Source organism: Girardinichthys multiradiatus, chromosome 4 (assembly GCF_021462225.1).
Source record: "Girardinichthys multiradiatus isolate DD_20200921_A chromosome 4, DD_fGirMul_XY1, whole genome shotgun sequence".
Lineage (NCBI taxonomy): Eukaryota > Metazoa > Chordata > Actinopteri > Cyprinodontiformes > Goodeidae > Girardinichthys > Girardinichthys multiradiatus.
Genome location: NC_061797.1, coordinates 49,456,842 through 49,483,001, shown reverse-complemented (window position 1 = coordinate 49,483,001; position 26,160 = coordinate 49,456,842). Strand labels below are relative to the sequence as shown.

The 26,160-nt window shown below is 44.8% G+C and overlaps 2 protein-coding genes across 4 annotated transcripts in view; one reads left to right on the top strand and one right to left on the bottom strand.

Moving 5' to 3' along the window:
• The window catches only part of LOC124866530 (multiple epidermal growth factor-like domains protein 11), a 172,393-nt gene extending 161,763 nt beyond the window's left edge, over window positions 1-10,630 (top strand). Inside the window, exons 20-25 of one of the 3 annotated variants that reach the window (XM_047362355.1) lie at window positions 57-290; window positions 1,248-1,402; window positions 3,271-3,340; window positions 4,711-4,764; window positions 6,657-6,875; window positions 9,052-10,630. In XM_047362355.1, coding sequence (XP_047218311.1) covers window positions 57-290; window positions 1,248-1,402; window positions 3,271-3,340; window positions 4,711-4,764; window positions 6,657-6,875; window positions 9,052-9,224 — 905 coding nt within the window. In that variant the 3' untranslated portion in view covers window positions 9,225-10,630. The remainder of the gene's footprint in view (window positions 1-56; window positions 291-1,247; window positions 1,403-3,270; window positions 3,341-4,710; window positions 4,765-6,656; window positions 6,876-9,051) is intronic. The other 2 variants (XM_047362356.1, XM_047362357.1) reach the window with 2 other exon arrangements.
• Window positions 10,631-11,496: 866 nt separating this feature from the next.
• Window positions 11,497-22,953, bottom strand: rab11a (RAB11a, member RAS oncogene family). The gene is made up of 5 exons (XM_047362358.1): window positions 22,775-22,953; window positions 15,739-15,934; window positions 15,279-15,472; window positions 15,025-15,105; window positions 11,497-13,255 (listed from the first exon to the last, which is right to left on the bottom strand). Exons 1-5 carry the CDS (start codon window positions 22,812-22,814, stop codon window positions 13,119-13,121), a joined length of 648 nt encoding a protein of 215 aa, XP_047218314.1. The 5' UTR covers window positions 22,815-22,953; the 3' UTR covers window positions 11,497-13,118.
• Window positions 22,954-26,160: the final 3,207 nt, after the last annotated feature.

Below are 26,160 nucleotides of genomic sequence, written 5' to 3'. Positions count from 1 at the left end.
AGAATAAAAGCATGTGGGTGGCAGTTGGACTTCATCTGTTTCCTGCATTTCCTCAGCTGCTCTGATGATGGAGGAGCTGAACCCCTACACCAAGATCAGCCCAGCGCTGGCGTCAGAGCACCAGTCGGCCGGCGCCGTCCTAGGGATCGTTTTCCTGCTGCTGCTCATCATGGCCATGCTCGTTCTGGTGGTCTGGTTCCGGTACCGTCAGAGAGAGAAAGGCCAGCAGGCCCCCAGCGTCACGTACACACCGGCCCTTCACATCAACTCCACCGACTACTCTCTGTCAGGTACGACCGGCTGCATCTCACCGGTTTTCATTTCCCTCAGCAGGTCAAATGGATCAGAACCAAGATCAAGATCTGGCTAACTGGGTTTGGCTGAAGACCAGAGCAAACTGTGAAATTTGACTTCCTAGTTTCTCACATGTTTTCTGGTGGTTTTAGGGTTTATATGTTGTTGTTTATGAGCAAACCTCCTGATCTGGTCCTCATTTCAGTTCCTTTAGGGGTTATTATTGCTTCTTCACTCAGTTGTAGTCCAGTGTCTGAGCATTTATGATGGATATGAATCTTTTAGACAGAAAAAAGCTCCTAGTTCTTAAACTCAGTGGATCCTGCTATGTTAGCTCCAACATCCATTCATCCACTGTCTATGCTCAGCTATCCTTGCAGAGTCACAAGGGAGCTGCTGCCTACCTACAGTGCTCATTGGGTGGGGGGCACACAGGACAGACACACTCATACATAAGGGCAGTTAAAAGAGAGTAATTAACCTAATAGTCATGTTGTTGGGCTGTGGGAAGAAGCTGGAGTCCCCAGAGAGATCCTGCCAGGCATGGGGAGAACATACAAACTCCATGCAGAAGGATTCCAGGCCAGGATTTGAACCCAGGACCTTCTTCCAGCAATGCAACAGTGCTACCATCTGTGCAGCTCTTAGCTCCACCAGTGAGCTATTGTTTGAAACTATGGCATACAGTAGATAAAGCTGGGAATGGTGCATCTCAGTGTTTCTTATCTTTTTACCAAAACATAATCTTCAGATAAAATGAAAATGTTATTTTCTGTCTATAAAACTCGTTTTTCACAGATTCAGGTAAAACAGTGAAATATTTACACAGCATCAGATTGTGGCTGTTTGGAAGTAAAACAGAACAAACTGAGGTCTGATCAGGAGTGTTGCGTCTGTGGTTCTGTGGGTCACGGTGATGTGCAGGAGTTCTAGATGTTAATGCTTGGTGGCAGCAGGGCTGCAGTGTGCAGGCCTGCTCTCCTCTGCAGACTCCTCTCCCAGTAACAGCTCTGCGCCCGGCTGCTTCTCCAACCCCAGCTACCACACCCTGGGTCCGTGCACGTACGCCGCGCACTACGCCATGCCGGACAAAAAGAGCTCCGCCAAGGTGGGTGAAAGAAGAAAACCTCACTAATGATTCAAGCTTTCAGAGGTGACTTCAACGGTTGACCCTAAATGGTCCCGTGTCGGTCACAGTGTTTGCATACAGAACTTTGCAAAAATATTCTAAGTGTGTAAGGATCTGCAACCTGCGGCTCTGGAGCCACACGTGGCCCTTTAGGTCCTCCAAAAGGCCTCCTGATAAATTTGTTCAAATATAAAATTAATAAAAAGACTAACTTCAAAAATTTAGACAAAAAACTTAAAACAAAAAAAGATTTTTCTCATTAGGCCAAAAACGACATGCTTCTTTTCCATATATAGAAGTATTCATACCCTCGATCAAAGATCGATGTTTTTCTTTGTTCTAAAACCTAAACACATAAATTAATCATGGAAAACAAACTCATTTTATTTTGCAGGTATAAAACTGAGCTTTACTCGGATACCCCTCAATAAAATCCATCACAACCTCGTACTTTCAGGGTCCAGCTGTGTTTCATTTAATCTGAGTCTAGCTGCAGCTGTTCTGTTTCTGGCCTCAGAGGTTCTTTAGAGAACATTAGAGAACAAACATTAGGAACACACAGCATCATGACAACCAAGGAACCCAGCAAGCAGGTCAGGGAGAACAATCCGTTTAAAGCAGGGTTAGGTTCTACAACAACATCTCGAGCTCTAAACATCTCCCAGAGTTCTGTTCAGACCATCATCTGAACATGGTGAGAGTATGGACCACCTGCAGGCTTACCAGGACATGGATGTCCACCTAAACTGACAGGCTGGACGAGGAGAGCATTAATCAAAGAAATCTGCCATGGGGCCCATGGTAGCTCTGGAGGAGCTGCAAAGATTCACAGCTTATATGGGGAAATTTGTCCACGAGACAACAAACTCCACAAATCTGACCTTAATGGAGGCTAGATGAAGGCCTGAAGGCAGGACAAACCCCTACACAGACAGCCAGAAATACAATGGATGCTTTAGAAGCATATTCATGTGTTAGAATGGCCTACTCAAAGCCCAGGCCAAAATCCAACTGGGAATCTTTGGCATGACTTGAAAGCTAATGTTGACAGATGTTCTCCATCCAATCTGACTGAGCTTGAGCTGAAGAATGTGGACAAACCTTCAGTGTGTAGATATTGAAAGCTGGTGGAGACCACCCCCCAGAAGACCTGCAGCCAGAGGCAATACTGACTCAAAGTATTGGATGTAAATACACTCCAGACTTTTCAGACTAAAGATAAGTGAAAACCACGAATCGCTTTCCTTGTACTTCACAGTTCTGCTCTGTTCTGTGGCAAAAAGTCCAAATCAAATCCGCTGAAGTTTGTGGCTTAAACGTTAGAAAATGTGAAACAGTGCAGAATGTTGGAGTCATCTTGAACATCATCTTTCTTTCATCATTTTAGTTTGAAATAGAAGAAAAATGGTAAAGACAAACATTAAAACTATTGGGGAAAATGTAAAGTTATAAATAAGAGTTTTTACCTTCCCTTTAGGATCCATTTAACACAGATTAATGTAAATTTCATCCACAGATATTAATGCTTATCTTTAACCTCAGTATAAAACTCTGAGAGATGAACTGGTTCCCTGATAGTAACCTAATTTAGATGGATATTCCAGTCCTCGGAGTAATCAGGAAATGTGGGATTTATTTATTCCACATTTTCATGCTTTACAGCAACAAGCGGTGGTCAGGACAGCAGATAAAAGATGAAGAGTTCTGCTTTTAAATTAAATAAAACTGAATAATAACCCAGAAACTTTAGCAGCTGCTGGTTCTCATGAAACCAGGCAGGAGATGAGTAGGAATGTCCTGAGGAACATTGTCTGTGTTTGATAACGTGTCCTCGGTTTCTTTCCCAGATGAAGCCAAAGAAGAGATTCAGGAACAGTGCTCCGGAGTGGGGAGCGTACTGCAACCTCAGTGATCTGGGTCAGTTTGTTCCCCATCCTCTCAATACAAACAGAACACGACCAGAAGTCCAGGAAAGTTAGGAAATGATGTCCAGTAATGCCTGAAACTTTAGTTAACAGAGTTAAGTTCAAGTTAAGGTTAATTTCAGCTTCTATCGTTGACTAAAAATATAAACACATCTGAAACTTCCTTGGGAACAGATGATACCTTTTGCAACAGTTTTCCAAAGGAACCCATGTTTCTTCGATCCAAAGTGGTTCATGGTCCAACATCTCCACAGGAACAAAAGAAATGACTGAACCTTTGTTGGATTCTTCTTCTACCATTCCTGACTCCTTACCTTCATAAAGAACATAGAGAAAAACAGTCTATGAAGGAGTGCCCCAAGGCTCCATGCTCGGACCACTACACTTTACCATAAACATGACTCCACTCAGTAAACGTATTTCTCCAAAGTGTCCAGTTTTAATTAGACACTGATGAAGCCCTAATCTCAAGGTTGTCCAACTCTAGTCCTTAACTGCTGGTATCCTGCAGGTTTTATCAGGGTCTCGGCTCCAACACCTGGTTCAAATGGTTGAATTACCTCCTCAGTATGTCATCAAGTTCTCCAAGGACCTGGTGATGAACCATCATTTGATTCAGATGTTCTGAACCAGGGAAAAATCCTAATGCCTGCAGGATACAAGCCTGTGAGGACTGACTTCAGACATCACTGACTAACCTAAATTACCCAACTCCCTTTTCACCCTGGTCAACGATGCTGAATATCTGTGTGGATATAGATGGTTGTCCTCTGAGGTTCACTACCATCATCCTGGGCTTCCTCTCTTTCGGTTCATGTATTAAATCCATTCCTAAATCTGCCACCTTTCATTTGAAAACATCTCAAGTCTCCAAATGATCCTTTCCTGATCCTTCAGCTGAAACTCCTACATGACTTCTGGATCACTGAATCAGTGTCTTGTTTAGAGCAGCCAGTAACGTTCTGGGAACATGTCCAGAATTTGCCTGGACTCACACCAAACCATTTCAAATTAGTCCAACTCATGCCACCTACAAATCCCTGCAAAGCCTTACATCTCATCCCAGAACATCAGGTCTTATCACCCTGTACACTCCTCACACAGACCCTTTGGGAAGGTCCTATGGTCCAAGCATCTCATTTCTGGATTTTTGACTCACCAGGATGTTTGACTATTTTTTTATTTCGCTGTGGATCTCCTGAAAGGCACTAAATACATTCAGGTTTTTATTGTATCAGAACACTTTCCAGCTCCAGTACTGAAGCTTATCCAAATCTGTGTTGAAACCAGCTGACAGGAAGCTGCAGCTTGTGTCTCTAGTTGTTCCTCTCTTCATTCAGTCTCTGTCATGTCTCTCTGCAGGAGCTTACTGCATCGACCGGCACCTCAGTTACCACCTGGAGCCGCCCTGCAGAGGTACAGCGTGGTGTGCACGGACCTCCTGACTTCCTCCTCCTCCTTGCACCATTCCTACAGCCAAACACAGCTCAGGCTTTGGTTCCCTGTGTTTAAAAATCTCTTGCATGTTGTGGTAATGAGCCTCTTAGCTGAGCTCAGTGAGGGGCTGTTGCACCTGAATGCTGCTGGTTCACACCTGGTTTCCTGAGCTCACAGGTGTAATTGTGTCTCTGCAGGATTAATCTTCCCTCTGTTTTGTCTGCTCTATTTCTGACCTTCATCACTCCCACAACCCCTCCAGAAAAAGGTCTCCTGCACATTAACTCTGCTTTTCCTTCACGTTCCTGTGTACCGCTGATGCAGTTATCTGTCAGATTCGTACTGTTGTTGGGTTTTATCCTTTACTGGGAATTCTGTAGATAAACAGAAGCCTCCTTCACTCTGCAGCATCTAAACTGTTGTAAAATGAGAACTGCAGGAATTTGTCTGTCAGAATTGTCTTTAATTAAATGTTCTCATGATCTCCAGGTCAGTTACTGTGATGCCAATAAGTACAGCTCCAAAAGTTGGAATATGGTGAAAAATGTCAATATTCTTTGTTCCCCGTGTCAGAAAGTGAAACTAATATCTTATATAGATTCATCACATACAGAGTGAAATATTTCCAAGTCTTTATTTCTTGTAATGTTAATTATTCTGATGGAGAATGAAAACCCAACATTCAGTGTCTCAATGTAAGAAGAATATTTGAAACAAAAATGTCAGGTTTCTGAATAGTCTGTTCATTTCCATCCATTCAGTACCTGGTCTGGGCTCCTTTTGCATGAATTACTGCATCAGTGCAGCGTGGTATGGAATAGATCTGCCTATGGTTCTGCTGAGATGCTCAAGAAGACCAGACTGCTTTGATGGTGCCCTTCAGGTCATCTGCATTGTTGGTTCTAGAGTCTATCAACTTCTTCTTGACAGAACTCCATAGATTCTCAATGTGGTTCTGATCAGTCCAGTTTGGTGGCCAATCCGGCCCAGCAACACCATGGTCAAAGGACCAGCTTTTGGTACCTCTGGTACTGTGGGTCAGTACCAAGTCCTGCTGGAAAATAAAGTCAGCATCTCCATAAAGCTGGTCAGTAGGAGGCATGAAGTACTCTAAAAGGTCCTGGTAGATGACTGCATCGACTGCGGACTTCAGCTAACACAGAACCAGAATCAGCAGCTGACATGGCACCACAGATCATCCCTGAATGTGGAAACCTCACACTGGACTTCAAGCAATGTGGGTTCTGTGCCTCTCCACTCTTCCTCCAGACTCTAGGACCTAGATCTCCAAATGATATGCAAACTTTCATCTAAAAAGAGGACTTTGGACCAGTGAGCAACAGTCCAGTTCTGTTTCTCTTCAGCCCAGGTACGATGCTTGTAGCCCATGTGTAGGACCCATCTTAATGCTCTGACTCCAGCCTCAGTTAACTCCATGGAGAGCTCCTCCACATTCCTGAATGGATTTTGCTTGACAATCCTCTCAAGGCTGCAGTTACCCCTGTTGCTGTTGCACTTTTTCCTTCCACTCAACTATGCTACAACCTTTTCACAATATTCTAATTTCCTGAGCCTGAATTTCAGGTTTCCTTCTCTGGAAACCATAATCATCGAAATAAAGGCTTGAAATATTTCCCTCTATATGTGATAAATCTGCAAGAGATTCACTTTCTGAAATGAGGGACAAAAACATTGAGCTTTTTTATGATAATCTAATGATTTTTATGAATCTCAATGTAAAACACAGGACGCTGTTTTCCATATAACCATGAAGTTCCTCTGCAGCAGATCTTCAGAGCCTCCTCCTGAGTGTCGAACATGTCAGCGTTCAGCAGTTTATGAACTCTGTGTTCCTTTCTGTGTGTTTTCAGACTACATGAAGGGCTCGTTGTCCAGCACCTGCTCCCTGAACAGCGAGAACCCGTACGCCACTATCAACGACCACCCAGCTCTGTGCAAACACTCGGAGAGCAGCTACGTGGAGATGAAGTCCCCGGTGCATCAGGAACACGTGACGCACTGCTGCTCTGCCGCCATCATCAGCACCACCAGCAGCAGCAACATGCCCATCAAGAACATCTACGACGTGGGTACGTTTGGAGTGACGGCTCATAAAAGACAGCAGTACAAAGTCACTGAAGTACACCAATTACTATTTACTGAACTCTTCTTATTAATCTTCAGTTTCTGTCATGAACTTTGCTTCTCCTTCCACATCAGTATAAAATATATATAAATATATTTATATAAAATCTAATAGTCTTGTGGAGATCATGACCCAGAAAAAAACTGATTCATTTATTTATATAATAAAGTTTGTACTCGTACTCATCGTCTTCCTCTTTATCCGGGACCGGGTCGCGGGGGCAGCAGACTCAGCAGAGACGCCCAGACGTCCCTCTCCTCAGACACCTCCTCCAGTTCCTCCGGGGGGAGCCCAAGGCGTTCCCAGGCCAGCTGAGAGACATAGTCCCTCCAGTGTGTCCTGGGCCGTCCCCTGGGCCTCCTCCTGGTGGGACGTGCCTGGAACACCTCCCGAGGAAGGCGTCCAGGAGGCATCCGGTATAGATGCCCGAGCCACCTCAACTGGCTCCTCTCGATGTGGAGGAGCAGCGGCTCTACTCCGAGCTCCTCCCGGATGGCCGAGCTCCTCACCCTATCTCTAAGGGAGTGCCCGGCCACCCTACGGAGGAAGCTCATTTCAGCCGCTTGTATCCAGGATCTTGTTCTTTCGGTCATGACCCAAAGTTCATGAGGGTAGGAACGTAGACCGACCGGTAAATCGAGAGCTTCGCTTTCTGGCTCAGCTCTTCCTTCACCACAACAGACCGGCACAGCGCCCCCATTACTGCGGCAGCCGCACCGATCCGTCTGTCGATCTCCATTCTTGCTCCATTCTTCCCTCACTCGTGAACAAGACCTTTAGTTACTTCAACTCCTCCACTTGAGGCAGGACTTTCCCTCCGACCTGAAGAGGACAAGCCACCCTCTTCCGGTTGAGAACCATGGCCTTGGACTTGGAGGAGCTGATCCTCCCATCCGCTTCACACTCGGCTGCGAACCGCCACAGCGCATGCTGTAGGTCTTGGCTAGATGGGACCAGCAGGACCACGTCATCTGCAAAAAGAAGAGATGAAATCCACTGGTCTCCAAACCAGACCCCCTCCGGCCCTTGGCTGCGTCTACAAATCCTGTCCATAAAAGTTATGAACAGGACCGGTGACAAAGGGCAGCCCTGCAGGAGTCCAACATGCACTGGGAACAGGTCTGACTTAGTGCCGGCAATGCGGACCAAACTCCTGCTCTGCTTGTACAGAGACTGGATTACTCCGTACTCCTGCGCCTCAGTGCATCATGAGGGACACGGTCCAATACCTTCTCCAGGTCCACAAAACACATGTGAACCGGTTGGGCAAACTCCCATGAACCCTCGAGTACCCTGTAGAGGGTAAAGAGTTGGTCCAGTGTTCCACGACCAGGGCGGAAACCGCACTGCTCCTCCTGAATCTGAGGTTCGACTATCAGCCGGACTCTCTTCTCCAGTACCCTGGCGTAGGCCTTACCAGGGAGGCTGAGGAGTTTGAGTCTGTTTCAACACAAATTATGATGTTTTCTAGTTGAGGATTGTGTTCTTTTATCTGAGTAGAAACCTCTGAGAGTCCAGAATCCTGCTGATCCTGACTTAGTCTAGTAAGAATCCGAGTTACAGGAACATATTGACAATCAGGTGATTCCTTTTGTTCAGTTTACTCTAATTAGTTCTTGCTCTTGTTTCTCCATCTCTAAGCGACACGTTTGTTTTCCCCAAGACCCAAGCTGAGGAGATTTAATGTAATTCAGAGACTGAGCTGTCATAACTGACGTTAGATGCAAAAATGCAGCACAAATGAAATCATTGAATCTAAATCCCTGGTTCAGTTGTGTTTCACTCAGTGATTGTTTCTGTCTGATGAAAAGAGTGATGCTGTGGGCTGTCTTTCCCACCTGCTCCCCAGAAAGCAGGGAACCACTATAGCAACCAGTGACTCAGCATTTTCTGAGTCAGAGAAATTTAATGTACAGCTAAATTAAACGACTCATGTCTTCAGAATTAAAAGCATCTTTGCATCAATGGACCAAAAAGCAGAAACTAGATATGTGGACTACTTTTCCTCTACTTTTTCTTCACAATAAGAACGTTTAGATTTAGTTCTGTAACTCTGAGTTTTTAACAGATTGTCTTCATGTTTATCTCTAAAACGTTTTATTTCTCTGTCCATCCATCAGAGCCGACTGTCAGTACCGTCCCCGGAGCCGCGCTGCTTCCTGGTTACCCCCAGAACCCGTACGATCTTCCAAGGAATAGCCACATCCCGAGCCACTACGACCTGCTGCCGGTTCGGCCCAGCCCGTCCCACAGCCACCCGCTGCCCGGCAGCCCCACCAGCTCACTGCTCTGAGCCCCCAGACTGGGATGCTCCCAGTTCCCCCACAACCAGGAACGTTTATGGATTCCAGATTCAGGTGCAAGAGAACACTCTGGACTCCGGTTCTTGGAACAAACCGTTATTTATTTATTCATCACTGTGTTCGGGTTTGTGCAGCGTCCTGATTCTGCTGCTGTTTGATATTTTATCACCATAAAATATCCAAACAAGCTGTTTTTGTGAGTTTCCCCTCATGACCAGAACTTTCCACAGAGGGAAGAACGGATGCACACAGGTGGATCCATTCAGGATCGCAGATCTGTCAATTTTCAGGTTAAAGGACCTAAAAATGGATAAAAAAGGTTGTTTGAAAATCTGCCTCACTTAGACTGATCCTCTATCAACACCTGGAGACTGAACATCTGAGATGTTTCTCCAGTGAGGAAACATCCCGTGGACGGTATGGTTCCGCGTCCTGTCAGGTTCTGACAGCAGGGAACTAAAGATGACACCACATGTACATTTCTGCTATTTTTACACAGTTTCATATTTCCTGTTAAAACATTCAGAGATCCCACCACGGATCACATTTCCTGTCTGATTTATGTTCTGTAGACCGAGTGAAGTATACTTATGAATATTGTGCTTTTTGTTTATTGTGTTGAGCTGAATTCTCTTGCATGCCAAAGATATAGTTAAAATAGTGAGAACAGCAGATAGTTTGATTTTTTACTGTTTTGGTTAATTATTGTCACGTGACTCAGTAGAAACAGCTTCGACCCGAAGAAGCTTTATATAAAATCCCTTGTTTCTCTCCTTCGAGTTCTGAACCCAAACATGAATTAATGTTTTCGACCGGCAGGATTTGTTTCCAGAAACGGACGTAGGAAAATGTTAAGATTTCAATCATGCAAACGGATCAGTGAGACTATTCAGTCTTGCACGCTTCCCTTTTTTGAAAAGATCTCATGGATTTATTTTGAGATTGATGAAACCGAGTCAGCCCCTGGTTCCCAACCGGAAACATGTGGAAAGCTCCTTTAAGTGATGAATGAATCTATGTCTCAGGTGCAGAAGTTCCAGTTGGGAAGCCAAAAGTCCTGTTGAAAGCCTGAGTTAGCCTGGTGTGCATGATAGGAGCAGCTGAATGCAAAGAAAAGTGTCCTGAGGGCTCAGCCTTGAGGCACTCCAAAACTAATGATCAGTTATTTGTCAATCATTGCTGGAAGCGTGCAAAAGTGAAGATGTCTAAGATTAGCTTTGGCAAGTGGCAATAACATGACATGACAATCAGATCCAAACTGTGATTTTCCTGTTTTAAATCCTTCTGGTCAGTTTGTTCCGTTTTTCTTCATCTCCGACAGAGAAATATTTGAATTGATGTATCGACTGGATTGTTTTCCCCAATTCCTTACCTGAATAAAGTCGGCGTGACTCAGGATGTGTCATGAGTTCAGCTTCATACAAGGACACCAAAATCAGATCATGATGAACTATATGTTCATCAAACAGCAGAGTGTCATCAGTGTAGAAGTGCATTCATTCCGAGTGACTAAAAACAATCCTCCTGAGTTAGAGATTGGATGCATTTGCAGTTCTCTCCCAATGAAGCTGAATATGATGAAACCATTCAAGGCTGAATGGAGCAGGAGTACATTTGGGAAATACGGTATCTATCCAGCTCTACAATACCGAGTTACGTTTTCTTCACTGTGCAGAAAACAAGCTTAGCTGAAAGGCAGCGTCCACTTCTCTGGGCTGTGGGACATCTGGCATGGACCATCACACACTGGGAACATGGACTGAGGTCAGAGAAATCTGTATTCCAGATGGGTTTTGGGAAAAGTGGAGCGATAAGGGAAAGAAGCGTCCAGCCTGTTGTCAGCAACCAGTCCCTGCAGCCAGGCTCTGATGTGAGAAGGTGGTATCAGTGTACCTTGTGAAGCTCACTTCAATGTCTGTGATGGCAGCATTCATGTAGAAAAGTCCAGCAGATTTTAGAGCATCTGCTGCCTTCAAGACCACATCTCCACCATGGACCTCCAGACACGTTTCACCAAGACAATGTGAAACCACATTCCAGAGGTTGGACTGAGGAAGAGGACCTGTCCTCAACAGAGAATGGTGGAGACGGCTGCGCACTGAAGACGTGTTTCCAGGAAGAATCGGATAAAGTCCCACCAGGAACTCTTCATGGCTTCCTCACAGCAGGAACGTCCATGTTTTGGGAGCACTGGGAACATTTAAGAATGAGGAATTGTTGGATATTAATCTTAATGAAAGTGAATAAATCTGAGAACATAAAAAGGTTTATGACTGGTGCGCTTTATTAAGATAAACCGATAACTTAAGATATAGACACAATTGTACAATTCATTGGTCTGTACAAAACATAAAACCATTCATTTTACCCTCCGAGTTCGTTGAAATGACATCACTTCATTCTTGTGTTTTCACTGTAATGACAGTTACAGAATTCAATATAGTAAAAAAAAGAAATAACACAGGTTTAAAAAACAAAAACACAGAACCATGGTGGTACACGATCAGGATCAGAACTCTGAGATAAGGAATCCGTTCATCCAGAGAGGCTCACACATTCCAGAGCTGCCCTCTACCACTAAACACACACACACTCCGAGTTCAAACTACAAGCAACACACACATTTAAGGATTTGAGCTTGTAACAAACCGGACCGGACTCCATCAGCGCCTCACGCTGCCCACTAAAACCGTCATGCTTCCAGCAGGAGTAATGAGAATGTTGGCTATGTAAGGCGGTACGACAGAAAGCCATGCATCGTGTCAGTCAGAGGCAGCTCGGTGTACGTAGGCTTTATGTGACGGGGACGCAAGGAGCTATTGGCGGGTAAATGAGAGGTGGAGCCAACAGAGGCGCCGGGACAATGTAGCTCCATCAACCCACCTCAGATTGCTTTTTGTTTTCCAGATGAGGAACGTTCCTCAGCTTCATGTTGTGGTTCTAATTCTTTAAGTGCAGAAAACAATCAAACTAAACTAGGAAAGCAGGTTAGGTTAATATCCAGTGCAAGGTTCAGATGAGGCGTGCTCATGAAGTCCAACCCTGTGAGGCATCTCTCTCCTCCTCAGTGGTCCTACAACAGATCTGTGGTTTCATGCAATGCAGAATTAGCTGCGCGTTTCAGTCTAATATTACAGAGTATCATAGGAATGTCATACAGGAATATTAGCGTTTCAATCCTTCAATTTGCTTTAGAAGTGCTCAAACAGGGAATCCCAACAGCCACGTGATAGTTTCTGCATAGTCAGAAATGTGACGAATTAATGTGTGTTTTACTGAAAGTTGGTGCAGGAAAGCCCGACGTGTCTTCTCAGCATCACCTAGAAACCGACCCGCTCACAACAACAGAACCGGTTCGCATACATATCAGATCGAACGGTGAGACGTTTCTGCAGCTTCCAAACAGTACATTGCACTAAAGAGGAGGGGGAGGAGCTAAAATGAGAAGAAAAGCTCAGATAGATGTGCTTTACAATGATAATGTATATGAGAAGGAAGGAGACGGGTCATTAAAAGAAAAAGAAATCATCAGGAGCACAGAGCAGGAAGAAAAAGAATCACATTCATATTTAAGACATTTCAGTGGCATGTCAGCGCATCTACAGTAATGAAATCTAACGTGATATGAAATGTCTGCTGTCCTGCAGGAGCCTAAAGACGGGCTCTGCTTGGGAAGGGGGGACCCCACATTTTGTCTCATATTTACTGAGGGAGAGGAGGGGAGGCAGGATGGGGGAGGCAGGAAGAGTTCAGGTCGCAGGATTGAATCTGCGGCTCGATCTTCCTACGCCGAGGCAGTCTGTTCGGGAGGGGTGGAAGAGGGGGGTCAAAAGAGGGGATGGGGGAGGAGGAGGGTGGGGAGTAGCAGCAGATCCACGGCTGGGCTAGATGTTCTGACAGCACTGCATCTTTGGTTTGTTCTCAGTGGGCTGCACCTGGATGTTAACCACGTTGTTGCTGGGCGACATGTCGCTTTCCTGGCGCTCCGACATCTGCTTCTGGGAGACGATCCGATAAATCTCTGATGAAGGAAGAAAAACAATGTTAGATGAAGCCCGCACTGCGGCCCATTTTAATTATATTAAAAGGGATAAATTCATTCTGTGTGCCAAAATTTTATTTGGTAAACCGCACAGAATCGTCCAGAGGAAGATGAGAGACACCAGAACCAATGATGGAGATGATCCGGAGGCCGCTATCCAGCCAACCTCAGCTTCCTGAACACCTCCCCAGAACCGCAGGCTGATCACCACCATGCCACGCTGCATTGATGCAGTACAGGACGGACAGGATGAAGGGAAGGAGATTTAAATGGAAGGACGGATAAACGGTGGATGGCTAGTTGAAAATCCCCCTTCCTGTTATATTTCTAGTCCTATGTTAAAGGGGTCACATCATGCTTTTAAATCCTTCCTTTTCACCTTAGAACATCCAGTTCTGGTCTATATGAAGTAGAACCTCAACGCTTTGGTCTGAACTCCTTGTTCTTGTAGCTCCTCTTTTACCTGTTCTGAGGAGCGTCTGAGAGACACTCGTTTTGGTGCCGTCTCTTTAAACGCTGCTGAGGAACTTCACACCCTGCACTTTTGTAGTTTGATAACAGTTCCTTAGCATCGCAGAAACGAGACAAAAACGGCAAAAACAATGAAGAACAGTTTACGTAATAATAATATTAAAACCTGCAGTATGGTTCTGTCCTCCAGGAGCTAAAAGCAGCACACAGCACCAACATCAACTATGTGATGCTCCTGCTATCAGAACAATGGACAGGATGTCACATCAACACAATAAATTCATGTCTAAAATAAAGTTTGTCATTTTGCCGTTATTTGCAGTTTACCGCTTCGCTGCGTCGTTGTTTCCATAGACAGAAGGAACTGACCCCTTAATGAAGTCTTTCAGCAAATCCTTCGTGATATTAGCAGAGGTTGATGAAGAACTCGTCCTTGAAGTGCTTCATGCAGACGAAGAGGAATTTCCCCAATGATGTGGGAAGGTTTCCATGAAAGATCAAATTTAACCAGGAACTTTGAAGAGGTTCTGATGCTGGGGGACGGTGTCATGAATCGTGTGGGTTAATACACCCAACAACCGAACATTTAGACTTGTCCTCTTTGAGCTGGACTACAAAATCACAGCTAGAAATAAAAATGGCGGATACACAACATTGGAAGCAGAAGTCCATGACCTTGTTTAGCTGTTCAGCAGCGAATACTGTGAAATAAGAGTTAGGAAAAACGTAACAGATGCTAGAGAAAACTGAACGGACAGAAAAACACGACCCAAACAGAACATAAAGACGTCTACGCAGCACCTGGAGAGACTAAATTCAACGTTTCTGTACTCTTACAGACTCCAAGTACACAACAAGAAGTACTTAAGGGCTAGAAAAGTAGATTTTGCATGATATTTAATGCCTCTCAGACTCACCCTAAAACTTTAAATCCAAATGGATCACCTGGCACAGATTCCTCTGGGATGACATTAAGTTAAAACAGCAGAAGGTTTAATGTCAACAACATCATTACAGCCAGAAAGTCCGATCAGCAGTTTCTGTCGGCGGTTCAACATCCCTCATGTTTATGTGGGTTGTGCCGCTCCCACAGAGATTAGCCTCCCAGCAGCACCGCATCATAAAGTGAACTCTGCAGAACACGGTGTCAACTCCACCTAACAGCCTGATAAAGGTCGGCTCTGATAAGAAAAACAGCTGCAAACACGACTGAGAGGCCCTTCCTCTGCTCACTTCTGCTGACGGGAGACAATAAGGTTCATAAACGCAGAACCCACCTGTCAGGATGGTCTGGAAGGCCGTCTCAACGTTGGTGGAGTCAAGAGCCGACGTCTCCAAGAAAGATAAACCGTTCTTCTCTGCAGATAAAAGTTAAACATGAAGCATTCCACAGATAGTAGGACAGTCTGTCCCAGTTTTCAGAAAACGTCATCATCAAACTTACAGCAACAACAGATACAAAGAAGTTTTCCACAGAAACTCTCTGAAACTGACAGGTTTTAACGAAAAAATGAAGGGAGGTTAGACTGACCGGCGAACGCCCGGGCCTCATCAGTGGGAACGGCCCGCAGGTGGCGCAGGTCGCTTTTGTTTCCCACCAGCATGATGACAATGTTGCTGTCGGCATGGTCCCTCAGCTCCTTCAGCCAGCGCTCCACGTTCTCGTAGGTTAGGTGTTTGGCGATGTCGTAGACCAGCAGAGCTCCGACGGCTCCACGATAATATCTGCAGCAGAAGCATCATGAAGGTTCAGAAACACAACAATCATCATCATTCAGTCAGAGCTTTGCTTCATAAACATGAAAACGTTGCTTTACAACAACTGTTGGTTTTGTCTCAAATGCTGCTAAAATCTGCTCAGAACAACAGAGGTTTTACAGCCGATCAAACAATAAATAATAAAACTATGAAGCTTTTATTTAACATCTGAAGCAGCTCCCAGCCTGCTTCTGGGAGACAAACTGAAGGCTGCTTTACTGCTCTCCACTCACGCTGACGTGATGGCACGGTAGCGCTCCTGGCCAGCAGTGTCCCAGATCTGGGCCTTCACCGTCTTGCCATCCACCTGGATGCTGCGTGTGGCGAACTCCACCCCGATGGTGCTCTTACTCTCCAGGTTGAACTCGTTCCGGGTAAAGCGTGACAGTAGATTACTCTTCCCTACACCGGAGTCTCCGATGAGGACCACTGAAGCAGAGAGGAAAGAAAAAACATGCCGGTTCTAAGGATCTGTAGAAACTTTGTGAAAAAGACCATCAGAGCTCTGAACCCTACCAGCTGAAATTACAAGTTGCCTCTGCTAATGTTTTTCCTTTCATGTTGGTTCTGTTGGATATCAGATGAAACCACTGATGAAAACATTTTAACCCAATCACTTCAACAGCCGATTTATCTGCTGGATCTCAACCCACATATGAAAACGTTAATGGAGCACCTCAGGGTTCTGGTTTGAGACTCCTCTGGTTCTTTGTTCTGGTCCACTGAGGATGAACCAAGGACACTCATCAGAGAAATCAAAGGTTTGTCCCTGAGAGGGAAGCTTCTTTATTTTGGTTGTTTTTGTCTTTAAGCAGCTCAAAGTGGAGGGAATAGTTCTGCGGAGGGATACGTCTGGCCAGGATCCGTCTCTATACTGAACAAATTCATGCATTTCTGTTAAGCTACTAAATATCATCTGAGGCCAACTTTTCCAGAGGAATGCTTGAGCACAGCTCCAAGTAAACCAGGTTGGAGCACTGCACTTTTTACCAATTCAGCTGGTTAGTCATCCTGTTCCCTAAAAATCCTCTAGCAGTTGATCCAAACTGTTAACACTGACGGCTTTTAAGAGAAATTTACATTTTTCCAACATTAGCTTCTTGAATCTACCATTTGTTCTACCCTCCTTATCATGTTTTAAACCCTAGAGGTCAACCTCTGTCTCATGTGAACAAACCAAGAACTTCCTCAGTGTTGGAATGTGAGCTTGTATCGGGTTTCCCAGGTTTTCCAGAACTAAATGAGGAGTTTCCTCTTATATGGAACCTCTGGGTAAAGATCATGGAGACGGGTTCTCCTCCTCCTCATATTGAACTCCTATTTTCTGTCGTCTAAAACTTGATGGACAGGCGGGGAGTCGGTTGAGGTGCTTTGGGCATCTGGTAGGGAGACCTTTGAGATGTCCTCCTGGGGAGATGGACTGGAACTCAGGGCAGAACCAGGAGTTGCTCAAAACATTATATCCCACAGTTTGCTTGGGAATGTCTTGGAGTTCCCTCGGATAAACTGGACGAGATAGCTCCAGCTCCAGCCCCCACAGCCCGTATTCTGATAAGCTGCAGAGGAAAGAAGGACCTGTGAAGACTGGATGGCAGAGGGTGAAGGTCCAGGAGGGAAACCCAAACATCCCCCTAGCAGGTGACACTCAGAATTCCTGACATGCTGAATATTAGAGCCAACAGATATCCAACCAGTCCATTGTGATATAATGACATGGAGATGATTATATATTTATGATTAAGAGTGTAATTCTACACACGTCTTGATTTAATGTTTTCAGAACTTTTCAATCATGACAAACAACTAAATATATAGAGACTTTTTACTTTGCTTGTTCATTTTGTGACAATAATTTCATTTTATCAAGATGTTCAATCATTTCCAACAGCAGCCGGTAGAAAACTGACTGGAAATTTTGTTTCATTTTATCAATTCATAAATTATGCAACAATAAATCCACCTGAAAATGGTCGGTTTTGTTGTTTAGATTTATATACAGACATTCCAGGTACCAGATGTACTTGAACGCACCGTAGAGGTTCATCTGGAACACCTCCTGACAGACGGACCCCTCTGGACACAGTATGGGTGTTTGGTCACATCTGGGGCAGGCAGCTGGACTTGGTCTATAGCTCATTCTTCTTCACCCCGGAGATGTTTCAGGTGAGTGATTTAGTTCTGTGCAGAGGGAGATACTTACCTTCCTGCTCTTGAATAAAACTGTGGTTTGGTCCACCTATCTGCATCGTCACTGTAGCTAAAGGAGAAACCTTCATGTTCTCAAACAGCAGAGAATCCTCTCGGCTTTGTTTTGGCGCCAGCTTTTATAGTTTCATGGTGGAACGTAGACTTCTTAACGTTCTGCATGTTTTCAGGTTTAAAACAACGCTGGGGTCATGTGTGCCGAACTGAAAGGGTTGTACCTGCATTGTCCTGTATCAATACATGTACTTGTACATCCTGTAGACCATTTGTTATTCAGCACCATCTCCCAGGCCTGAAGGGATGTACGGTCCTTTCAGGGAGTTGAGGATCTCAAAGCCTCCTTGCTGTGGGACACCTTCTTAAAAGGATATCCATAGTGTCCTCAACCACCTCAGTTCACTCTTATAGATGTGGAGGAGCAGCTCTACTCTGATCTCCCTCTAGAACACAGGTGTCAAACTGCAGTCCTTGAGGGCCGGTAACCTGCAACTTTTAGATGTTCCTCTGCTTCAACACACCTGAATCAAATAATTAGGTCATTAGCAGGACTCTAGAGAACTTGACTGCATACTGAGGAGGAAATGCAGCCATTTGTTTGAGGTGTGTTGGACCAGGGACACATCTAAAAGTTGCCTCCGAGGACTGGAGTTGGACAGCCCTGCTCTAGAAGATGGAGCCCTTATCTTATAGCCAAAGTAGAAGCTTGGAACGTGGATGTAGCAGTAAATCCAGAGCTTCAGCTTTAGCATTCATATATAGCCCCCCTGAATCTATACACTATAGAACGACCTTTGGCAGTAGGTCATCTAGGTTCGGCTCCACCAGCTTTGAACATCTGTAGACTGAAAGTGGATTTAGGTCTGGACTTTGACGAGGCCATTCTAACACATAGATCTGCTTTGCTCTAAACCTTTCCAATGTATCTCTGGCAGTGATGTTCCGATCGATCGGCGACCGATCATTATCTGCCGATTTCCGTTAAAAAGTATGTAATCGACGTGTGCCGATCAGTGTCTTTCATTGCCGATTACAGAACCCGATCACATGTACCTCATACTTCGCAGTTTAGTGTAGCTCCCAATGTCCTACAAACTGCGCAAGCGCGCGGCGGCAAATCCTGAACAAACATGTCTGCTGTTTGGAGCTTTTATACGGTCTGTGAGAGTGATGTAAAGTTTGCGTCCTGCAACACATGCAATGGTAAAATACCTCGAGGGGGAAGCACGTCAAAATGCTTCAACACAACAAATTTAATACGACATTTAAAGAAAGAGCACTTGGCGGAGTATGGTGAGTTTTCGAGGCTCACTGCAGAGAATGAAAAGAAGACAACCGGAGCAGTCAGACGGCAGTTAACGCAGCCCACCATTGCCAACACTCGCTCGTATGAGCGTGGCAGTCAGAAGGCTAAGGAAATAACTCGAAAAATAATTGAATTCATCGGGCTAGATGACCAGCCTTTCTCCGTGGTGGAAGACGCTGGGTTCCGCCGACTGCTCTCACACTTGGAGCCCCGCTACGTGCTACCGGGACGTAAGTACTTCACAGATGTAGCCCTGCCCGAGCTCCACCAGACAGTGTACTCTCACGTCCAACATCTCCTTAAAGAAGACGTCTCATCCTCTTTAAGTTTCACGAGTGATAAATGGAGCTCGGACGTCAGTCCTGTGTCGATGCTAAGTATAACAGCTCACTGGATTGATTTGGATTTTCAACTTCATAAAGCTGTTCTGCATGCCCAGGAGTTTTCTGGTTCCCATACTGCCGTAGCTTTAGCCGCCACATTTGAGAAAATGTTTCAAACGTGGCATATTTCAAAAGACAAGATACACGTGATACTGAGAGATAATGCCAGAAACATGGTGAAAGCTATAATAGATGCTGGTTTACCAAGTTTGGGGTGTATGGCACACACCCTGCAGCTGGCCATCCATGAGGCAGTGCTGTCACAGCGCAGTGTAAGTGACATTATTGCCAAAGGGAGACGCATTGTGGGGCACTTCAGGCACTCCCCATTAGCGTATGCAAGACTTCAGAGTGTACAGAAACAACTTGGCCAGCCCTCCAAAAGACTGCAACAAGATGTCAGCACTAGGTGGAATAGCACTTATTATATGCTCCACAGTCTCCTTGAGCAAAAACGAGTATTGGGCGTTTACGCTGCTGACTTTGAGCTACCTGCAACCTTTACATCTTCTCAGTGGGAATTGATTGAAAACATGACAACGCTGCTGGAACCTTTTGAAGAGCTGACTAAGGAAATATGCTCATCAACTGCATCTGCTGCTGATGTCATACCCTCTGTGATGGTTTTAAAGCGTCTTCTGACCAAAGAGACTGCAGCAGATCATGGTGTGAAGACAACTAAGGACACGTTGCTGGAAGCTGTCACCAAAAGATTTGCTGACATTGAAGAAGAGCCCCTCTACAGTCTGGCAACAGTCATAGACCCAAGGTGAGCTAATCATCATCAAAATAATGATGGATTTAAAAAAGCATTATAGAAATTATAAAAGCAACATAGTTACATTTTTTATTCTCAACTGGCCTGAAAATTAATGTGACCTCCTCCCCTAAAGGTACAAAGACAGATTTTATTCTGAAGGACTTAAGACCAAAACACACAGACTGCTTCTTGGCTTGATGACAGAAGCCGCTCAGAGGGATCCAAACCAAGAACATGAAGCTAACAGCACAGGGGAGCCAGCAGAGAAAGTGCCACAACCAGGATCTTTGTCTTCAATATTTGGTGAGATCCTGGCAGAAGAAACCCCGCAGCAGGCTCACACCGACAGTCCAACGCCATCAGAGATGATAATCTACCTCTCAGAGCCACCCATCTCTCGGGGTGCATCATCATTGGAATACTGGAAAACGAATAAGGAACGTTTTCCAGACCTTGCTAAAGTAGCAAGAGCTTACCTGTCTGCACCATGCACAAGTGTGGAGAGTGAGCGCTTATTCAGTGCTGCATCCAACATTGTGGACGAACACAGGAATAGACTCATGACTGAAAAAGCTGAGACGCTTCTCTTTATTAAAAAGAACCTTCCCACAATGCTGACCAATAAGTAATAGGCATTTAGCATGTAAAAATGCTGTTCAACATTTTGCCTGTTCAAAGCAAATGCACTTTAATTTCACTTGTGCTGTTTTTCTGTTTCAAGATCTTTAAGACCATGTTAATCTTGTTTGAGTAGCAAATGGGCTATTTTATTTTATATATGAAGCAACAGACCCATAGTATTGATTTGTTTAGTAAATTATAAGAAAGGTAAACATGTAGTTTTTTTTCTGACAATCCACAACAGTTTGCTCATGCACTTATGACAGTTATTTGAATGCAACAGGCACTTAACTTTGAACAATTCCTTTTTTATTTGACATAATTTGATTAAGACAATGTGAGATTTATTTTTACTGCATTATTCGCCAAGAGGCTTAATGACTTAACTCTGTTAAAGATTGCATTACTGATAGCAGGTTTTCAGTTGTCCTTTTTGCTAAATATTTGCTGCATTGTGCCTACAAGTTTTTTGCATTTTTTATTTTGAAAAAGTAAAAACAAATTTTTCATCTAAATTAAGGTGATTCTATGGTTCCTTTTTTCCACATCATGTAGCCAGTAGCCTTTATAGCAAAATTGAAAAATGTACTGCCAATCCATGTGATCAGTGATCGGCAATGATCGGAACTCATGGGTGATCGGTATCGGCAGCAAAAAGCCTGATCGGAGCATCCCTAATCTCTGGCTGTACGTTTAGGGTGGTTGTCCTGCTGAAAGGTGAACCTCCACCCCAGTCTCAAGGCTTCTGCCTCCTGGATTTAGCTCCATCGTCCAACTCTGATCAGCTTACCCATCCCTGCTAAAGGAAGCATCCCCACAGCATGATGTTGATGTTATCATGTTTCACTGTGTAGATCTATGTCTGTGGTGATGTACAATGCATGTAGGACAAAAGCTTCAGTTTTAGTCTCATCTGGCCAGAGCAGTTTCTCCCACATATTAGCTGCATCTCCTCCATGGCTTGCAGCAAAAAGGGCTTTTATTGCTTTCCTTCAACAATGTCTTTCTTACAGTTTTGTACAGTGCTCGATTAATAGTTGTCTTGAAAACACACTGTCCAACCCGAGCTGTGGCGCTCAGCAGCTCATCCAGAGTTCCTGTGGGCATTTTGGCTACTTCTCTGATTAATGCTCTTTTTCCAGGTTTCCATGTTCAACTTATGGGTTGATCAGAGCTCTGTGAGATGTTCAAAGCTTGAGATATTGTTTAAGAATCTAATCCTGCTTTAGAGTTCTCCACAACTTTCTCCCGGACTTGTCTGCTGGGTTCCTTGGTCTCCATGAAGCTCGCTGTTCTAAAAAAAAAAAAAACTCTGAGGCCAGAAACAGAACAGTTGGACTACTACACCTGCCTAGAATATCAAATCAGTCACTGTAATTTTATTGTGTCCACTGGATTTTATTTAGGGGTATCAGATTAGAGGTTAAAAGGTACAAATGCACACTTTCAGATCATTACTTCAAAACAAATAGTGAAACAACATTTTTTACTTGTGTTGGTGTCATTAATCCCAGAACTGTTCATGTTAGCAACAGTTAGCAGCGGTTGTTTTTAAATGAATCCCTGTATTACGTGTTTTAATCTCAGCCGGACCCACCCACGACCTTTAAACTCGAACAGAACCGACAAAATCCAAGCCTCAGGTTCTCTTCTCAGCCCGAGTACGAGTTCCGGTCTCGGGCACGTTAAAAGTTCCGCTTGCTGCTTAGTCCGGACCTCAAAGGATGATAACAGTTCAAGGTGTGTCCCACAGCAAGCAAGCAAGCTAACCCGAGCTAGCCACTAACACGAACCCAGAACCACCGGGTCAGAAAAGAACATCTTCGTTGTGCCAGGATCAAACGAGGCCCGTTAAGCCTAACACAAACGGATTAACCGTTCTGACCCGGTTGAAAGAGCCCAATCAGGGTCCGAGACCCAAACGGAACACAAAGAAAGGCTGGTTCCGTTAGCTGCCTGTTAGCATGTAAGATAACAGCGATGAAAACACGACTTACCTTTGAACAGATAGTCGTATTCGTCGTCTCTGGTGCCCATCGCGTTAACAAGAAACGGTTATTCCAAGATTTGATTGATTAAAAACTAAAAATCTGGAATATTTCCGATTCTCCAACGGGAATCTGTTTGGAATCTGGACCTCCCTGCCTTCTTCTTCTTCTTCGCTAAAAGCCAAACAGATGAACATTCTGGCACCTAGTGGTCAGAAGAGGGAACTGCGTACGGTGTGGCAGCTTGGAGCCTTTGTTGCTTCGGAGCACAGAACCAGTTCTGCTGCTGGCATTGGACCTAGAAATAAACGAAACATTTAGTCAACATGTTTAGGGGTAGGTGACACGGGATGCCTGGGTTTCCCTTCTGGACCTGTTATCCCCCGACCCAATCTAAAAAAGCAGAAGACAGTGGATAGATGGATGGAGGGATGGTTGGATCTTGTTCCACTGTATTTCATTTCAAGCCCAGTAGAGACATGGAGTTAATTCCAAAATCATGCATTATACCCCCATCAGATCTAGATTTGCATTTATTTTCTTTCCACAGGAAGTTTGTTTCTGATAGGAAATGAGGCAGGATGTCAGGGATCTGGAGTTGTTTGTGTTTATGATATAATCTGTTCTCTCTCTGTGCTGCAGTTTCTCTGGAGGGTGTGGCTGAGCAGTGTGCTTCTGCACACCTGCTCCTAATCAACTTCATTTGCTAAAGCAAAGTCAGTGAGGAGCTGACTGCTGATCGTTTGCTGTCTGAGGGTCAACCCATGTGGTACCTCTAGCCCCAGCAGGGCCGAGCTCAATTTATGGCAGTGGCAGGCAGAAATGGCAGTTCCGGAGCTCCCACAGCATGCCGGAGGGTGCCAGAAGGTGCCAGACTGGCCGTAAAAGCCTGCCACGCGGTTGCCGCTGTTTTTGTGGAAGCTAATGCTGATAATCGGCAAATGGGTTGACATTATAGTTAATATTGTCTATGGAGCTGCCACCGGAAGTGATGCCAATGCGGCTGGTTTTGTGAAAGCCAATGGTGATTATCGGCAAACGGGATTGTAGTATCAGGCTATTGGTGGATAGGAACCTTTGTGATGTATTGTGTATGGAAGGGGGGAGCAAAATAAAGGAGTACCAGATAATATGGAGATGTCTCACGCATGCTTCTGTGTAACCTCAATATTCTATTAGATAGACATATCGGAGAACAGAACATGGTGTCAGAAGTATAGACTACTTAGCGAAGAGTGAGAGAGAACAAGTGAGAACTGACGGCTCGAAAAAAAAAATAAGAAGGAAAACGCCATGAACCAGTTTCAAGTCGCCCCGCCAGAAAAGTTCACGTTCAGAGCTGAAGACTGGCCGAAATGGATAAAGCGTTTTGAGAGGTTTCGTATCGCGTCTGGTTCGGAGACACAAGCAGACGAAAACCAAGTAAATACGCTGATATACACCATGGGGGACAAGGCAGAAGATATACTGGTTTCCCTGCATCTAACTCCACAAGAAGCGTGTGAGTACGAGACTGTTAAGGGACAGCTGAATGCTCACTTCGTAGCCCGCCGGAATGTTATATTTGAGCGGGCGAAATTCAATCAGTGCCAACAGGAGACTGATGAGTCCATTGACAGGTTCCACATCGCGTTACACTGTTTGGCGGAATACTGTGGATACTTTGCATGATGAGATGGTGCGGGACAGATTTGTCGTGGGTCTGAGAGATAAAAGACTATCAGAACAACTACAAATGGACGCTGAACTGACGCTAAAGAAGGCTTAAACAGAGCCCGTCAGAGCGAGCTTGTAAAAAAGCAACAGGAAATGCTTCATGCTAACTTGAAGTCAGTCATTGCTGGCACGCAGTTGGTTCGCGTTCATGCGAGCGGGAACATGCGCTCCAGACAACTGAAGGTGGCGCACAAATATGTCGTCACAAAAGCAACACAGGATAAAAAGGCACAGTGCAGAAGATGCGGAGACACGAAAGGACACAGTATGCAGCAATGCCCTGCTAGAGAAGCAGCCTGCAATTATTGTGGGAAAAAGGGACATTTTGCTAGGGTCTGCAGAAATAAAAAAATATGTGAAGTGAATGCTGGGTTTGCAACAGAAAGCACAGATACAGACAATGATGTTGCCTTTCTGGGATCGCTTTCGGCAGAAGTTAAAGACAATCTATGGATGACGGACATACTGGTGGGCAAACATAAAACTGTATTTAAAATAGACACAGGAGCTGATGTTACTGCTGTATCAGAAACTCTGTATTCTCAGTACCAATTTGGCAAATTAGATAAGCCAAAGAAAATCCTGCAGGGACCGGGAGGCACCGGAATAAAAGTATTATATTTAGTAATATTGTTCTGTCCCCAGATGTTCAGCCTTTCTCCCTCTCAATGCCGAGGCGGATATCCCTCCCCCTACTGCCTAAGGTTAAAGAGGAGCTCAAACGTATGCAGCAGGAAGGGGTCATCACCAGAGTGGAGGAGCCAACAGACTGGTGTGCACCTATGGTGGTTGTCCCCAAGAGCTCGGACAAGGTGAGGATATGCATTGATCTCACAGAACTGAATAAATACGTCATGAGAGAAAAACATCCACTCCCATCAGTAGAGCACACGCTCGGACAGCTAGCAGGTGCAAAAGTGTTCTCCAAATTGGATCCCAATGCTGGATTCTGGCAGTTTCCACTGTCAAGGAAGTCTTCCCTGCTCACCACCTTCATTACACCTTTTGGGGGCTATTGCTACAATCGGCTCTGCTTGGCCAGACTATTTCCTTGCTTTACCCCATTTCTGCTGAAATAAAGACTCCTTTAGATGACCATATCAGTGATTCAGCAACCGCTACCATCTCTGGTCATCCAGTTAAACCTGTTGCTTCAGTTGACCAGAATGAGCTACTGTCTTCAGTTCAGATGGATCCCACAGTCCGACCCACTTTAAGAAAATCTTTGCCAGCTATGTTGCATAGTGAACTTAACCCACCTGAAGTTCAACGTTATGTGGTTGAACATATTGTCAAGAGTGACGAAAGTGCCGTGAACCTGTCAACACAACGGCTTAGAGCTTTTTCTGGGAGATCACCCAGACCGCAAACAGAGTCTGATTATGACACCTGGCGTTCCGGAGTGGAGCTTCTATTAAAAGATCCTGCTGTGTCCGATCTGCAGTGCTCACGCAAGATCTCTGACAGCTTGTTACCACATGCTGCTGATATGGTGAAGCACCTGAAGCCAGATACGTCTCCAACATCGTATTTACAGATTCTTGACTCTGCGTATGAGGATGGAGATGAGTTATATGCAAAGTTTATGGATATGTTCCAAGATGTGGGGGAGAAACATTCTAACTATCTGCAACGTTTACTGGTGGCGCTAAATCATGCTGTAAAACGAGGCGGAGTTT

What these genes read in the sequence shown, in the direction of transcription:
- rab11a (XM_047362358.1), bottom strand. Translation starts at nt 22,814, where the DNA reads ATGGGCACCAGAGACGACGAATACGACTATCTGTTCAAAG. An exon ending in ATACGACTATCTGTTCAAAG is followed by an intron (nt 15,935 to 22,774) that starts GTAAGTCGTGTT and finishes TCTCTGCTTCAG; the next exon opens with TGGTCCTCATCGGAGACTCC. An exon ending in CTTCCAGACCATCCTGACAG is followed by an intron (nt 13,256 to 15,024) that starts GTGGGTTCTGCG and finishes TTCCTTCATCAG; the next exon opens with AGATTTATCGGATCGTCTCC.